Source organism: Chiloscyllium plagiosum, unplaced genomic scaffold (genome assembly GCF_037043375.1).
Source record: "Chiloscyllium plagiosum isolate Xiang-an unplaced genomic scaffold, Cpla_swu_hap1 HiC_scaffold_19, whole genome shotgun sequence".
NCBI classification, from domain to species: Eukaryota; Metazoa; Chordata; class Chondrichthyes; order Orectolobiformes; family Hemiscylliidae; genus Chiloscyllium; species Chiloscyllium plagiosum.
In genome coordinates this window covers 51,009,701-51,025,992 of record NW_028270157.1, presented here as the reverse complement: position 1 = coordinate 51,025,992, position 16,292 = coordinate 51,009,701, and the positions used below count along the sequence as shown (strand labels likewise).

Genomic DNA, 16,292 nt, shown 5'->3' with positions numbered 1-16,292 from the left:
TGCAACATTACCCAACTCCAAATAGATCCCCCCACCAAGAAGATTTTGCCCCTACCCACACCTCTGTCTTCCGCAAGGACCATTCCCTTCAGCAATCTTTGGTTCATGCCATTCTCCCACAAAGCCCTGAGCCCCCAGGTACTTTCCCCTTCAACTGTAAAAGATGCAAAACCTGCTGGCATACAACACCAACCCACCCCCACCCCACCTCCTCACCTCCATCCAGAGTCCCAAACAGACCTGCCAGGTGAGACAAAGGTTCTCTCCGCCAACTTAGTTTACTGTATCCGGTGCTCCTGATGTAGTCTTCTCTATGTTGGTGAGACCAAATGTAAACTCAAGGCACATTTTGCCAAGCATCTCAGCCGGGCCCACAAGGGCCAATCTGACCTCCCAGTTATCGCCCATTTTAATTCCCTTTCCGACATGACCATTCCTGGCCACCTCCATTGTCATGGCGAATCAGACTGCAAATTGGAGGAATAACACCTCATCTTATGTCTGGGAACCCTACAGCCCGGAAGACTCAATGTTGAGTTCTCCAATTTCAAATAACCTACTTTCCCATCCCCTGACTCCTTTCCAGCCCCTCCCCTCCTTTCCATTCCATTTGATAGACACTTCCTTGCAGCTACCAACTGAATTCATTCTTCTCATTGACCTATCAGGATGCACCCTCTACCTGTCCCTACCTCACTACCCCCCCTTCTCCCCACTCAAAACCCTCCCCCAAACCCCCTACCTCAATCTGCAGCTCCCCTTACACCTCACCCCCAGTCCTGAAGAAGGGTTACACCCTAAGTGTTGACTTCTCCACCTCCTGATGCTGCCTGGCTTGCTGCGTTCTTCCAGCCTCCTGCTTGTCTACTTTTACTTGAACTGCTGTCCATCTTTGAAACCCTGAGGGAGTACCCATCCTTGCTGCCAATGTCTAATAAATTATCTAAAAATCCATTAGTTCTGTTTTTTATTCTGCATCTTGCATTTTTAAGAATTAACTCTGTGTTCATATTTAGTGCACTGAAAATGTTGGACATTTGTTGCCTTCTGTGCAAGAAATAGTTGGCTGCACTGTTAGAAGTGCAAGCCATGAAATATTTACAAGAAATAAAACAAAAGTTTTAAAAAAGTAGAAAAGCACCAAATGGCAGAAATGCACAGCATGTCTAGCTGCCTCTGTAAAGATAAAACTGATTTAATGATTTGAATGTAGACTTTTGATCAATCCTGCAAGCTAAAAGATGGAACTTTACTAAGTTTTTGAATGAGGAACTGTATCTTGTACGTATATCCTCCTGGGAAACTTTTTCTCTCATATTCTGTAGTCACAATGTACTTATGCCCATTTTTTTAGGAATGAGGAATAACTTTTTACTTTGCTAGAACTGTTCTATTCTCCTTTAATAGGAGAACACAAAATACTAAAACTGGTTCGTCCAGCAGGTGGGAAATTCCATCTGAATGCATAGCAGTGGACACTACATAATGTGAGAGCTTCGTTGATTACTGGCATTGTACTACATTGACTGCTAGTGGGCTTATTGCTATTTGACAGTCATCTGAACAGCTTTGGTTTACTTCAAGTAAGCTTCCCCTGACAGATTCCTAACCCAAAGCAAATCTGCGTAAATTTAGGATAACCTCTGTTGGCAACTAATACTGTCCTAATCCTAAACCTGAGGTACATGTACAACACATGAATCAGGCCTCAAGTCATCTTTTATATGACTCTCAGTCACTCACAAATTAACTACTGTAAATTTTATGTTCTTTTAAAGTAATTTGAAAAATTATTTTTCTTATATTATGATTGCATTCGCCTTAATGAGGAAAATAAAATATTCTCAGAATGCAAGTTTATTTGCAGATGCCTTGTGGCACCCTAGCTATTCAACCCACTCAAGATATTAAATTATCCAGCTTGAGAAGGTTACACAAAAAGGTCAATGAAAATTTAAGCTAAAGTGAATACTATACTGTCTAGTTAATTGCAACCAAGCAGCCATTCTGACATGTTTTTTTTTAATGAACTTCTTGGTTTCTAGTATAATCAACCAGGTAACTAATGTTTATGCTAATGTGAACAATGTTGATCACTTGTAACATGGTTAAACCCATCAGATCATAAATTTAGTTACAGCACAGAAGAGAAGTGTTTAGCTTGACAAGTCTGTCCTGGCTCTCTGCAAGAGCAAACAACACAGAAAATTCTGGAGAAACTCAGCCGGTCTGACAGCATTTGTGAAGAGAAAAACAGACAATGCTTTGAGTCCAGAGAGATCGTCTTTCAGGAGAGTTGCGTTTCTCCAGCATTTTCCATGTTTGTTTTAGATTTCCAGCATCCACAATATTTTATTTTCCTCTACAGGAATAATGGAGCTGGTCTCAGTCCCTCACCCTTTTCCTATACCCCTGTAATTTTGTTTTTCCCCATCAGATGCTAATGCAATTTTCTTTTGAAAGCCATAATTAAATCTGTGTGCATTCCAGATCCCAACCACTCATTGTGAAATGTCCCTCATTTCACCTTTGCTTCTTTTGAAACTTGTATCCCTCTCATTCTTAACCTTCGTGAAAGTGAGAACAGTTTCATTCAAGCTAGTCTGTCTAGAACCCTAACAATATATATCCAGGTAAGAGTGAACCAGTGTTTTAAAAGCTTTTATCATAAATTCCTTATTTTGTTTTCCCTCTTTCTCTATTCATAGAAGTTCAGGATCCCATATGCCTTTTAAAACATTTTTCAACTGGTCCTCCAGTTGTATAGGTGCACATATACTCTCAGGTTTCTTTGTTCTTTCACCACCTTTAAAATTGTTTTCTTTAGTTTATATTGCCTCCCAAAATGTAGCACATTGCAAATTTTGAAACTTCGCTCTCAACATCCAAGTCATTAATTTACATTAAGAAACTTAGTGGTGTTAGGAACTCACTTCAATAAAAAACCTAAAGTATGAATTTGGAAGAGGAGTAGTCTGCTTTTGTTAATTAAATGTCAAATTTTCTATAAATATTTGTTCAAATTAAGGAAATATCCATAGAGTATTCAACTAAAACACAAGGTCCAAAGCTGAGCATTTATTTGTCCTGCACTTCCACATAAATTACAAAAGCAGATATTATAGGTTATTAAGTCAGGTAATGGTATAGTTACCGAATAGTTATTTTGTGTTGGTCTTCACAATAGAGGTTAAGAAAAAATTACCAAAGATTCAAAGGAAATAAAAATAAATCAAGGAACGGAACCAATTCAACTCTACAAAAGAAGCCAAAAATGACAATAAATTGAGTGCTGTTAAAGATAGACAGACCTCCACATTAAAGAACATGAGGGAATTGATGATTCATCAGGCCTAGTCATCCAAAACACAACAGTTCAGGAATTAACACCTTGGATTAGAATATTGTCAAATTCATTCAAATGTTCTACAAAGTGGAAGAAATAAACTGCGAAATTAGATACCTGTTGGTTTAAAGTCAGTTGTGTGGAGGTTAGCAGTGGGACAGATTGACCAAACATTTATGCAAATATGAGCTAATCAGAAGCAGCACCGATTTGTAAAGGGAAGATTACATATGAGATATCTTGCTGAACCTTTGAGCAGACAACGAATGCACAAAATAAGTGATGTTATTCTCAGTAGGTATTATTATAGATTGTTGTATGTCACAGGTTATTTGTAGTGCCTGTCATCACTCAGAAGACAGCACACTGACTTCTGAATCAAAAGCATGTGAGAATTCAATTCCCATTCCAGAACTTGAGCCCAAAAATCAAAGCTGACTATTCATTGCAATGAAAAAGTGCAGGGATGTGATGGCAATACTTATCCATCAATCAATATCACAAAAATACCTTATCTGTTTTTCATCACATTGCTGTTTATGAGAACATGGTCTGTCCAAAGTGGCTACTTCTATTTATTGATTACAACAGTGTTCAAAAGCACTTAATTGCTGTAAAACCCTTTTGGATGTACACTCATTATGAAAGGCACTACAATCACAAATATCTCTCAGTTAAGAGAAAAAATCTGCTGTAGTTACCTGAAGAAGTGGTCCAAATGTGACTCCAGACCCACAGCAATATGATTGACTTATCCACCCTCTGAAATAGCATTGGCAAGCCATTCAGTTGTATTACCATCTCTGGATTCGTCCTTTCCCACCAGCAGAAGTGGCTGCACAGTGATAAACACGAAGGAGAGAATTCTCAACAGTGGCTGTGGACCAGTTATTTTGTCAAATTTGGGCAAAGAAATCTCTGAATTGCCAGAAATCAATTACCACTCCATTAGTGTACTTTCAATCATCAGTGAATGATGGGACACATCATCAACAGTGATATCAAACAACATTTGCTTACCAATAATCTGCTCACTGATTCTTAGCTTGAGTTCCACTGAGGCCACTCAGCTCCTGACCTCATTTTAGTCTTGATCTAAACATGGACAACGGAGTTGAATTTCCAAAAGTGAGGCGAGAGTGACTACCTCTGACACTAAGATCACATTTGACCGAATATGGCATCAGGAAGCCACAGTCAGTAGGAAAATCAGGCAAAACTCTCAGGTGGTGGCAGTCATAGGATCATCATCAAACGATAATGGTCGCAAATGTTTCAGGACAGTGATCTCTTGGAATGATATCACTGACCTTCATTGTCACTGCACCTCAATTTTAACCATACTATGATGTCTCTTACATCCAAGGCATTGGAATGGTTCAAGGCAGCAGCTTACCCTGCCTTCTCCAAGGGAGTTAGGGATGGCATTTTGGTTCTAGCAGTGACACCCACATCCTATAAATAATTTTGTTTTTAAATCTTATCACCCATTGTTAAGTTTTTCATGTTATCATGGGCCACACTATGGGACAGGCCAAGTAGCAACTAGGGGGTGGCACAGTGGTTAGCACTGCTGCCTCACAGCACCAGGTCCCAGGTTCAATTCCAACCTAGGGCATCTGTCTGTGTGAAGTTTGCACATTCTCCCAGTGCCTGCATGGGTATCCACCAGGTGCTCCGGTTTCCTCCCACGGTCCAAACATGTGCAGGTCAGGTGAATTGGCCACGGATAGAGTCAATAGCCAGCGACTTTTCCCCAGGGCAGGATTGACTGTCACAAGAGGTCATAGTTTTAAGATATTAGGAGAAAGGTATAGAGGGGATGTCAGAGGTAGGTTCTTTATGCAGAGAGTTGTGAAATGCGTTGCCAGCGTTGCTGGTGGAAGCAGAGTCATTAGGGACTGCTGGTCATGCACATGGACAGCAGTGAATTGAGGGGTGCGTAGGTTAGGTTATTTTGTTTTACTTTAGGATTAATCCTCGGCACAACATCGAAGGGTCTGTTCTGTGCTGTACTTTTCTATGTTCTATAGTGGCAGCAGAGTTGAACCATCCACAAAGTGAGTTTCCTCAACTCACCAAACTGTTTGCCAACTTGGTCCCTTCCAATAATGCAACCTCTACCACCTGGCAGAGCAAAAACAGCAGACGCAGAGAAGTACCCCTCCACATCATGCATCATCCTGACTTGCAACTTTATCAGCATCCCTTCATTACGAGAAAATCCTACAACTCCTTCCTTCAAAGGGGGAATGCACCAACATTTTCTTGACAGCAATTAGTGATGGGCAATAAATGCTGATCTTGGCTGCCATGCTCAGATCCTAAAAAATAACTTGAAAAAAAAAACATCTGTTTAATTCACATCTGAAGATAAGGCCTTTCTTCTTGTTGTTGTATTTGAATAAATGTAGTCTCATGTAAGTTTCAGTGAATTTGTGTTCTTCTCTTCTATTTCTTTTCAGACTTTCAAGGAAGTACTAAATCTTTTCAGTTTCTTCTTAATTCCTTTTGTAATAAACTTTAGTTTTATTGTTAAAGCTTAACCTGCAGTTTTGTATGCTTATGGTTCTGTAAGAGATCACTTTGTCAAAACCAAACCAAAACAAAATTATAATCTATCAAGCCAAGTTCCTGGCGTGGATCTGACATATCCAGGAATAATGTCATAACAGTTGCCAAAAGTTGAGAGAATAATTCTGGTTTTCTTCAATCTATGTCAAGATGATCTTTTGGATCCACCTAAATGGCAAGGTGGAATCCTCACATTACATAAAATTCAGAACATCAGATCTTGAGTTTGTGGTCTGTAAGGTTGATTAGAACAAGCTGCAGTATACTCACCTGCTGAAGTGTTCTGAGTTCCCCCAAATCAAACTGGGGAAAATGGAATTTATAGCTAAATGGAGAGCAAAGAAGAAAGGCAACTTTCTTCCTGAGTATGTTCAGTATATTTAACTTCAGTACTTCAACATTTCAGAACTTCAAACTCAATTACCATTATCATTGTCAGCAATATATCTGACAGTTTATACTTGGCAAGATTTCAGTTATGGTTTTCATTCATCCTCTTCTGAAAGGTAATTCCTTCAACAATATAGCATGCCAGCTGGATTACCTGCTCAGGCCTGCAATGAATCTCGAATCAGAACTTTCAGATTCAAGGTAAAAATACAACTGATGTTCCAAACCACGGCACGTGACTGATGATTGACCAGAAGTAGGTAATTCAGTCCGTCAAGCCTGCCTCAACTCCAATTTCCTGCCTGCTCCCCAGAACCCTTTAACCCATTTGTAATTAAAAATCTATTTCCTTCTTAAATTTATTCAGTGTCTTGACATCTACTGTAATCTGGTGTAATGAATTTCACAGACGCATGACACTTTGAGAGAAGTGATTTCTCCTCATCGCTAACATTTGCAGCATGCATGGTGTTTTTTTCTTTTAGGTATCTAACCCAGGTTTCCAAGGTTGATTATATCTTCTGACTGCAGCCTTGGCTGAGACAGGTGAACTAGTACAAGTCAGCCGTTCAAGACTTTCCTGCTTTATGTCACATAATTGTAAGTAATCCATTGGGGAGACCTCCAAATTTCTCTTTACATAACACTGAGATTTGGCCTCATTAATAAGATTGGAAATATAACAAAAAATTAGCTTGCTCTAATACTAGACTTCCTTTTTTTGCCAAAAGTGTTGTTTATTGCCCACAATTTCTCCCTTTTCCAATCACCTCAAAGACAAGGCAACAAAAAGCAAATTTTACTAAGTGTTTGTATGTTTTTGAAAGTTAGCAATCAATGCACTTTTTTTTGAGAACCTAAAGTCTGTAATGAACAATTAGAACATATTTAAATGTAGTTTAAATGATGTTTACAAGTTAGGGGTTCAGGTAGCATTCTGTTGCTAATCTTTACTTATTAATGCACAAACAGGAGAAATGCTGACCCTGTTAATTTTTTTCCCTTACGTCCAGGCCACAGTGCAGTTGACATCAGCAGGGCAGCACAATGCATGTCTCCATTTCCCTTAACTTTGATGGACAAAGCCTTCATCACCACGTTGGAAATGACCCCAGTTTTTGGCGCTGAAATAATCAACTATTGAGGTAGGATTGAGAATTGCAGATTGCAGTTTGTTTGAGATTTATAAATGGCTTCACTATTGAGCATTTGTCTAAAGTTAATTCTGTACCATAATTTCTTGAGGCCAGAGGGAAGTAGATTAAATTGAATTGATTTTACTGCATTTTTTTCAAAATCCAGAAATGGTGACCAAGTGTTTGATGATGTGCATAACACAAGTACAAATCACTGTTTATAACAGTTGGACTTTAAACTTCTGCCTTTCTTTTGATTTTCTATGGATGCTTGCTTTAGAGTTCAGCCATCTTATTCTGAAGTTTTAGTGTGACAGAATTTTAATATGTAATTTACTGTGCTTCTAAGAAACATCACTGGCTAGTGCAATACTCAAACTTTTGCTCCAAGATTCAATGGATTTTAACAATGAAGAACAACTTTTAGGATAGTCAACTCTGTCTCGTACTTAAAAATTAAAGGATAGCCTGATAGCTAGATCAAACTCACATAAGAAAGAGAACCTATTCGAGGTTATTTCAGCTCACATTTTTCCAGGATTGTTACAGCCTTGTAGCATCATTTTGTTGATGATGGAGCATGGATGCACCTTTTGCAGTATGACTAAAGAGCAGACTTACCAGTAAAACACTATTCCTTCATTAATTTAATCTTATCTCAAGACAGTTAAAATGAATGGTGGGCATAGTTCACTTGTTATTTCAGTTGTAGGCATTAGTAAAGAAACTATATCCTGCAACAGTTCAAAAGAAACAAGATTACGAGAAACAAAGTTTATTGATTGATCTTTGATAACAATTCTGTATTTGAAGAAAGATCACCTTTTGCATTCGAGAATTTATATTTCGTCAATATAAGCAGTGGCCATTGCAAATAAGTACAGTATTAATTAAAGCCAGTACATCCTAAGAAAGATCAGTTTTCAGATTGTCATTTGGTAGTACAGAACTTGAAAACTGCTTGTATTCATTAGGACAATACACAAGCCTGACCAATGCAAATGAAAAACAATATTTACACCATGTAATAGAAGAAGTTGGTTAGCAAGTGGACACTGATTGTTTGAGACATTTCCATGGATAATGTAGCAGTCTGAGGATGACTGGCAGTTAACCGCCAAACTTTGGTTAAATTTTAAAACAGACAAGTTGACACTAATTAGTCAAGGCAATGGACTGAGAAATACACCAAAGAATGACTGCAGACTATTCTGTTGTCCTGAAACAGTTAAAGTAGTATTATATTCTACTTTTGTTCTCAGTCTACATTTTTCTCGGTGTGACAAATGACTGGAAAAACAGATTGATAAATCCTGTTATGGCAATGTTTTCGGAACCCTTCTCACTATGAACTCTTTCCCTGGGACTTCACATAAAGCTTTCCATCTTGTTCTTCAACTTGCAATCCCATGTTGTTTAGCATGGCACTATCTGCCACACCCTGATATGCCATCTGGGATATCACTTCTTGATTCTTCAAGTTCTGTTCTGTAAGGATTCGAATGGTAAAAATGGCCCACTGGCTCACAACTATGGTGCACTGAGTTAAGGAATCTGATTAAATTTTATAGAATACAAAGTAGTTAGTCAAATCGTAATAATACTCACTACTTCGGCTGTCGTCCTGTCAGTATATCTTGACTAATGATGGAGGAGCTACATTGGTGGTCATGAACCTCTAATATACTGAATTCAAAGACTTCTAAAGATACAATCCTATGGCACATCAGATGTGGTTAAGCCATTATTAATCCATGTAATAATGCTTTTTTTTCCAAACTGTTATTGTTCAATTTGTAGAGGCCAGCAGCGGGTTGATAGTCGGTCAGAAAGAATACGTTCTGATTTATCCTGCTCTATTGACATACAATTTATGGGCAAGTACATTTTCTGTAGTATTAAAGAAAAAAAGATGTTTTGTCTTCAGGACAATTCTTAAAAAATTAACAAAGTGAAGGGAAAACAACGTTTATATTGTATAAAAGGACAACGCTGTTTGGATGGCAAGTGTACTCTGGTTGTTAGAGGCTTTGCCATTGACAATGCACCAGTTAATGATAACGACAGCTAACTACTAAGCTTTGTTTAAATTTTAAACCAGGCTGGTTAACTCTGATTGGTCAAGATATGTACCTAAGAAATGAATCAGAGAATGGTTGGCACCTGTCCAGTTGACCTTAAATTGGTGCAGTGTATGTACATGTTCTTTCTGCCTGCAAACAACAGGACTCTGTATGTTAATACCTATGTAGCCTCCAGTAAATCCAAGACAGAACTGAGTTTAAAGCATCAAAATGCAATTTTATATTTTATTGTCAGAGAATTTCTGGGTCAAGATTTGGGTATTGTTATCATCTTTTCACCTGTATATTATGCTATACTCAGATTATGGAACGTATTAGTGATTAAATAACTAGCTATTTATAAATCAAAAATGCTTGTACCTCTTCATATTGAACATGACAATTGTTGCCTACTTGACAATTCCTTATAAATACCTTCACTGTCAATTTAGGCACATCTAAGATGGCAGCATTCATTGAGCTTGCTTATTGAATCTGCAGTAATATTATGGCCACTGCAGCAATGAGTTTTGAAGAAGTGTAATTGGACTGAAAACGTTAACTCTCCACAGAAGCCGCCAAATCTGCTGAGTATCTCCAGCACTTATTTTTAATTTAACATTTCCTGTGTCTCTTTGAACAGTTTTGACCTCACTATCACTCGCAATTTGTGTCTTACAGATTTTTTGCTGAAAGATAAGGCTTCAAAAGTAACTTAAAATAAATACCTGTGAAATCACAGGAATTGAATGGCGCATGAACTTGTAGAAACCAAAGAAACCTAGCTATGCTCTGCCAATCTTTTTACGGCTTTTTAAAAGTAAAACTTTACTTTGGCTAATTTTATTTTGACATTCAAACATTGACGACTTAATCAGTTTTTCGCTCCGAGCACTTGTATGCCAAAAAAGTAGGTGATGCATAAACATGAGGCTACTTGTTAACACAGTGCATTAAACTCAAACTACCAGATCATTTTGAGCACAAGAAGAACATAAGTGTTACAAGAGATTAAAGGAAGTTCAACCCAACATTCACCTTACTCTCTTGTTCATCTGCCCACTGACAGGGGGAATATAAAGCACATTGCTAAAGAAAATCCTTAATCCTTCTGGCACTTGAGCACCTCATTGTATATTGAACCTCATGAAAAGCTACTAATGTTTCCACGGTTACTGCAAGCCAGGCCATGATCCTGTTTGTTTCCATTCTGTAGAATGCAATAAATCCACAAGAGCTAGGAGTGAGCAGGATACAGATCTAAGTTTCATTTAATGCTCTTATCCAAAAATAAACAAATCATATTATTTTTACAACAGATCTTTGGTAGGAAAGCATGAGTTTGCCATTTAACAGTCATAAATCAAAGATTTCTAGTAATGTCAAGATTCTCTCTAAGAAATAGCACCTTTAATATAAATGTCATTTTGAATATATGAAGAATGATAAGAAACTAGTTTTGTCAAAAGAAAAAGAAAAATCAGATACAATTGCTTTGATTAAAGGTAGAAGCCATCTGTGAAACAATGCAGTCAACTCTAACTTAGAATAATAAAATGCCATGGGAACAGACTGCTCATGCTTAAAGAGTGGAAGAGGATGCACTTAGAAGCCAAAAAGAACTTGGCTGCCATTTCTGTTAATGATCTAAACTGCTCTGTAGCATAGCAACAAAAAATAGATAAATCTAACAAAGAAAAACAATTATTTCCCAAGTCGAGGGCACATTTAGTTAGTTTGCTAATGTAAGCTGTGATTTAGTACACAGGATGTTCACGATTTCTGTGGCTTCACTTTTCTTTGCTTTCATTAGCAGTTGAGAGTTAAGAGAGATTGCAACCTGAATTCATGCAAAAACTACAAATGAACTTATTCATTAAATTAAACAACTTTTTGCTTCTTGCAAATAAATACACATTCGTCCAGACAGCACCCATAATTTAGTAGCCATAATACTTTGAGCTCATCAAGAGGGTCATGTTTGAAAAGACTGACTTCAAACAATGGGAATGTAACCTCACTTAACAATATGTCCATTTCATGTAGTTTAAAAGTGTTATTGAGGGATAGTGAGCCTTCTGTTTTGAATTTGGGGTGAAAATGAAGAAGGGCAATAAACTGGCCAAAGGATTGCAAACAAAACCTTTTAAAAGTGTATTGTTTAAATTAGATCTGGCTGTGTGTCAGATACCCTAGTCCAGTGATAGGTCCTTATTAAATATTTTCATCAATAAATTGGAGACGGAATTTCACTGATAACAGAATGTATAGCACTGATGGGATTTTGGAAGATGGTAACAGATGAGAAGAGCAATGAATAATCATTTCTTAAATCTTATCAGCTCTATCTCTAATCTCCCCAAGCCCTACAATCTCAAAGTTATTTGTGTTCATATCTAATTTGGCCTGTTGAATATTTCTGATTTTACTTGCTACGTCATTGCCAATCAAATCTTCTGCTTCTGAGGCCCTAAACTCTATAATTACTCTCTTAAATCTCTTCAATACTAAATATTTTTTCCTTTAAGGTGTTCATTAAACCTCTCTCTTTGATCAAGCTTTGGGCTGTCAGCACTAACATCACCTTATGCGGCTCAGTTTCAAATCTTGCTTTATAACACTTGTGAAACTTTTTTGAGTTTTACTACTTTAAAAGTGCTATACTGGTACAAGTTATTGTTATAGCATCAGAAAGCTGAGCCCAAGAAAAATACAACCTTGGGCTGTACTGCACAGACCGTTTATTATAAATCTGTAACCGTGCTAAGTAAAAGTATCAGCAAGACCTTATTTGAAATACTAAGTTCAATTTTAATCCCTACCCCATTTCTAAAAGAAAATCGCAATGGGAGGAATTGTGAGAAAGAACAGGTACATCACTAAAGCTGTGATTATTGAGATATGGAGGTACGTGTATTGAGAGTTCTTACAAATGCTGGAGGAAGAAAAGACGACTGGAATAATAGGATGAAATGATTCAAGGAAAAGAAAACAAGCACATAGGAGTTTTTGGTTTCTGGTCTGTGACAACCGTAAGGGGAGAGATAATCTGGACACTTTAAAATAGAGCACAATGCACTTTACAGTCAATATTGATCACATTTGGTATAAAATATCTAACTACTTGTTACCTCAAATGTTTCAGCGAGTTATTTTTGAAAAGCAGTTATTTATTAGATAAATGCAACGTCCATAAGCTGACCAATGACATTCAACTGGAAACAATATTTACTTGTACTTCCTTCAATGTAGTTTACTGAATTTGCTTATGCATTGCTTAATGCTGTGATCTCCTTTATACTGGGAAAAGCAAATGCAGATCAGGTGACTAAATAGTGGACTATGCCCTTTTAGTCCACAGATATAACCTGGAGTTTCTGATTGCCTATCATTTTAATTCTTTGCTCCCATCTCACACTGAAATCTGGCAGTATCTATGAACAAAGAAGTAATAATGAACGTCAGGGAGAGAAATGATTGGCAGTGACCAGGGAATAGAGACTCAGCTCCAAAATGGCAATCAGGTTACACAATGCCATATTAGCACGAAATGATGTTAAATCAAAATTCCCACTGATAAATGAGAATATGGATTCTTCGGATAGATGTAAAGCAGAATGATTAAAATGAGGCAATCTAAACAAAGGACATAGTCAACTTAAACGACGTTGTTCGTTGTGAATGCATTCCTAAGACAGCTCAGGTTGTTTGGATAGCAATCAGATGCAATCTCATTTGTGACCTACATCAAATTGTTATTGATTAAATGCAAGAATAAAAGTATGTAAAACTTAAGGCAGTCTGTGCTGCAGCAGTTATGACTAATTCCATAATACAATGTTGCCAAAAGGAAATGTTTGTGTCACAACTGTATCTGCATCTAGCTTTTCTGAAAACTGAATGTCAAAAAACTTCCTCAGGTGGTAATATGCTCAGTTAAAAGGAGAACTGCCAATGTACTGATGAGATGCACAGCATAGCACCTTCTAAGCCAAGCGTATGAAGATATTTATCATACTGGAAATAACATCACTTAATAGCAACACTGACAAATTATACTACCTAACAAACTTAACACAGAAAATAATTACTTTGAAATAGTTGATAAACCTGTTACCAATACAAAGAAATGTCAGACATTAAGAGAAGCTGTCTTTAAAATTACAAGAATGCTGAAAATACAATCTGGTCTTGTCTTATCAATAAACTTATCTTGTCAGTTGTCTCTCAAAATTGTTTTTAATTGCTGTGGAAAATGAAGAGGTAGAATGATGCAACAATAATAATTGCCCAGTATCACTCACAACACTTGCAAAGATATTATTTTCACCCTAGTTTTATCATAGCACTAGAACACAATGCTATAAAAGCACTAGCCCATTTGAATGCTCACAGGTGTCTCACCATTCAGTTTAAAGATAATGTAAATGTATTTTTTTTTCGCAAGGAACAGAAAAGCACAAATTACAAAACGAAAAGAAGAACTGTATTATCTGGATAATTTCAGGGATGGGGATTGTAAATGTTCTCTCTTCCCTTTTAAAATCTACTGACAGCTTTGAAGGTGAGGAGGTTACCTGTATATGTTGAGAGTTCTATTCATTTGCCCTCAGTGAGAACACAATCTATGCAATCTGAGGGCTGCTGGAGTTAATCCCGAGACTAAATTTGCATTATGAATACACCCAGCAAGAAAGGCAAATTTTTCACTGTTTCTAAACATACTTGAGAGGGCATATATTTCACTTGGGAAATCTCACCAATCTTGAGGCTATTTTGAACACAGATCACTTGAAATATACATGAATTTAGTTAAATGTCCTTGAAAAATTGACAACTTTACTTTGGATATAAACTCGCTGATGGCTCAACTGGTATCGGTAGCACTCTTGCCCAAGTCATCAAGTTGGTGGTTCAAGATCCAGTTCAAGAGCTGACATGCCTGTGCAGTTGAGGGAATTCTGCACTGTCAAAGATGTTAGCATCCAGATGAGACCTTAAATACATGCCCTCTCTCAAGCAGATGTAAAAGATTCCACAACATTATTTAAAAGAAAAGCAGTGGAATTATCCTCAGGTCCTGACCAATGTTTAATCCCTCAATCAACATCATAAAATTGAATTGCCTTGTCATTTTGCTGTGCAGAAATTAGCTGCCATGTTTCTTACAATTCAACAAACATTACACTTCAAAAGTACTTAAGAATGTCCTATGTTCATGAAAATGTTATACAATTGCAAATCTTCGAGTCATTTGAATTTAATGCAAAGTTTATTATTCTTTGAGATGATTTGCATGACAAACTATTGGTCTGAATTCTGAAAAGAATGAAAACAAGTTTTGACTGTCTCTACTATTAAGCACGCAAATGTGTGTTACATTGAAGAAAGTTCAACCAGATTCATTAAAAAAAATGGAAACATGAACAATAATACCTGTCTAACTTGTATATCAGAGATAATTATAGTGAACAAACGGTGTATCAAGTACTTGCTGGATATCAGCACTTTAGTGTCCTCTTTAAAACTCTGAAAAGTGCAACAAAGCTAAAGCTAAAAACAAAACTATATTTCAGCACAACACTTCACAGCTTTCAAAAACAGGAATGTCCCCAGAGGAAGGCATTTCTTAAGCCTATTTTCACAAATGTTTCTATATGATAAGGCTTAATCAGTGTTTTTGAGGAATGCTGTAAAACTGGTCCAAGATGGCCAAAAGTCAGTCTGATTTAAACTAAAGCCTGATACAACAATCCAGGGTGAGCATTTGAATCTAAATGGTACATTTTATTTAAGCTGGCCTTTCATATAAGAGTCACTACACTTACAAAAAATAATCTGTCTTCGAACCATTTATGTGAAAACTTCAAATTTTCAAAGGGCATGAATACAGATGATACATAATAAGGCAGCAGAGAAATATTTATATGGAAGATTAGAGTCAGTTTGTATTGTTGGGGAATTAACATGTTTATTCCAGAAAATGTACTGGTGTAATAGAATTCTATTGTTTACATGATGAATAATAATATTAGTACTGTTAAGTAAATTATTTAAGCATTCATTAGAGCAGGGTTTACTAACTTACTATCAAGTTCTCATTTCCCCTCCCCCCATCTTGTCTCAGTCCCAACCCTCGAACTCAGCACCACCTTCCTAACCTGCAATCTTCTTCCTGACCTCTCCGCACCCACCCCCACTCCGGCCTATCACCCTCACCTTAACCTCCTTCCACCTATCGCATTTCCCCTCCCCCAAGTCCCTCCTCCCTACCTTGTATCTTAGCCTGTTTGGCACGCTTTCCTCATTCCTGAAGAAGGGCTCATGCCCGAAATGTCGATTCTCCTGCTCCTTGGATGCTGCTTGACCTGTTGCGCTTTTCCAGCAACACATTTTCAGCTATTACCAAGTTCTGTCAATATTCTAGAACAATTGTAAAATGGATGGTAGAGGTACCGGATAAATGTAACCACTTAAGATCACAAATTCCCTGAGTATACAACTTCAACTGCTGAATAGGGCCAGAAAGGAAATGTGTTCGATACTATTATCATTAGGGAACAGTATGACAATGAAGGTGATGCAGGATTAGAAACAAGAAAATGCATTTATCATCTATATTTCAGAGAAACAACCCCAGTCTAGTGGCTTACAGATCAATCAGTGTATCAACTTTAACTTTTTTCTCTTGGAACCTGGGTAATGCTGGCAAATCTGCATTTTTGCCTAATCTTCTCTTATACGTGAACCATTCTGATGTTAGTTCAATGACAACTAGTGAGT

The 16,292-nt window shown here is 37.2% G+C and overlaps 1 protein-coding gene across 5 annotated transcripts in view; it reads right to left on the bottom strand.

The window, feature by feature from the left end:
- Positions 1–16,292, bottom strand: part of atxn10 (ataxin 10) — a 320,589-nt gene that overhangs the window by 107,951 nt on the left and 196,346 nt on the right. For 2 of the 5 annotated variants that reach the window (XM_043709265.2, XM_043709266.2), the window contains one exon: positions 8,206–8,976. The exons of 1 other annotated variant lie outside the window; for it this stretch is intronic. In XM_043709265.2, the coding sequence (XP_043565200.2) occupies positions 8,792–8,976 (185 nt within the window). In that variant the 3' untranslated portion in view covers positions 8,206–8,791. Of the gene's footprint in view, positions 1–8,205; positions 8,977–16,292 lie in introns of those variants that run through there. 2 more of the 5 variants (XR_006314464.2, XR_006314466.2) reach the window with 1 other exon arrangement.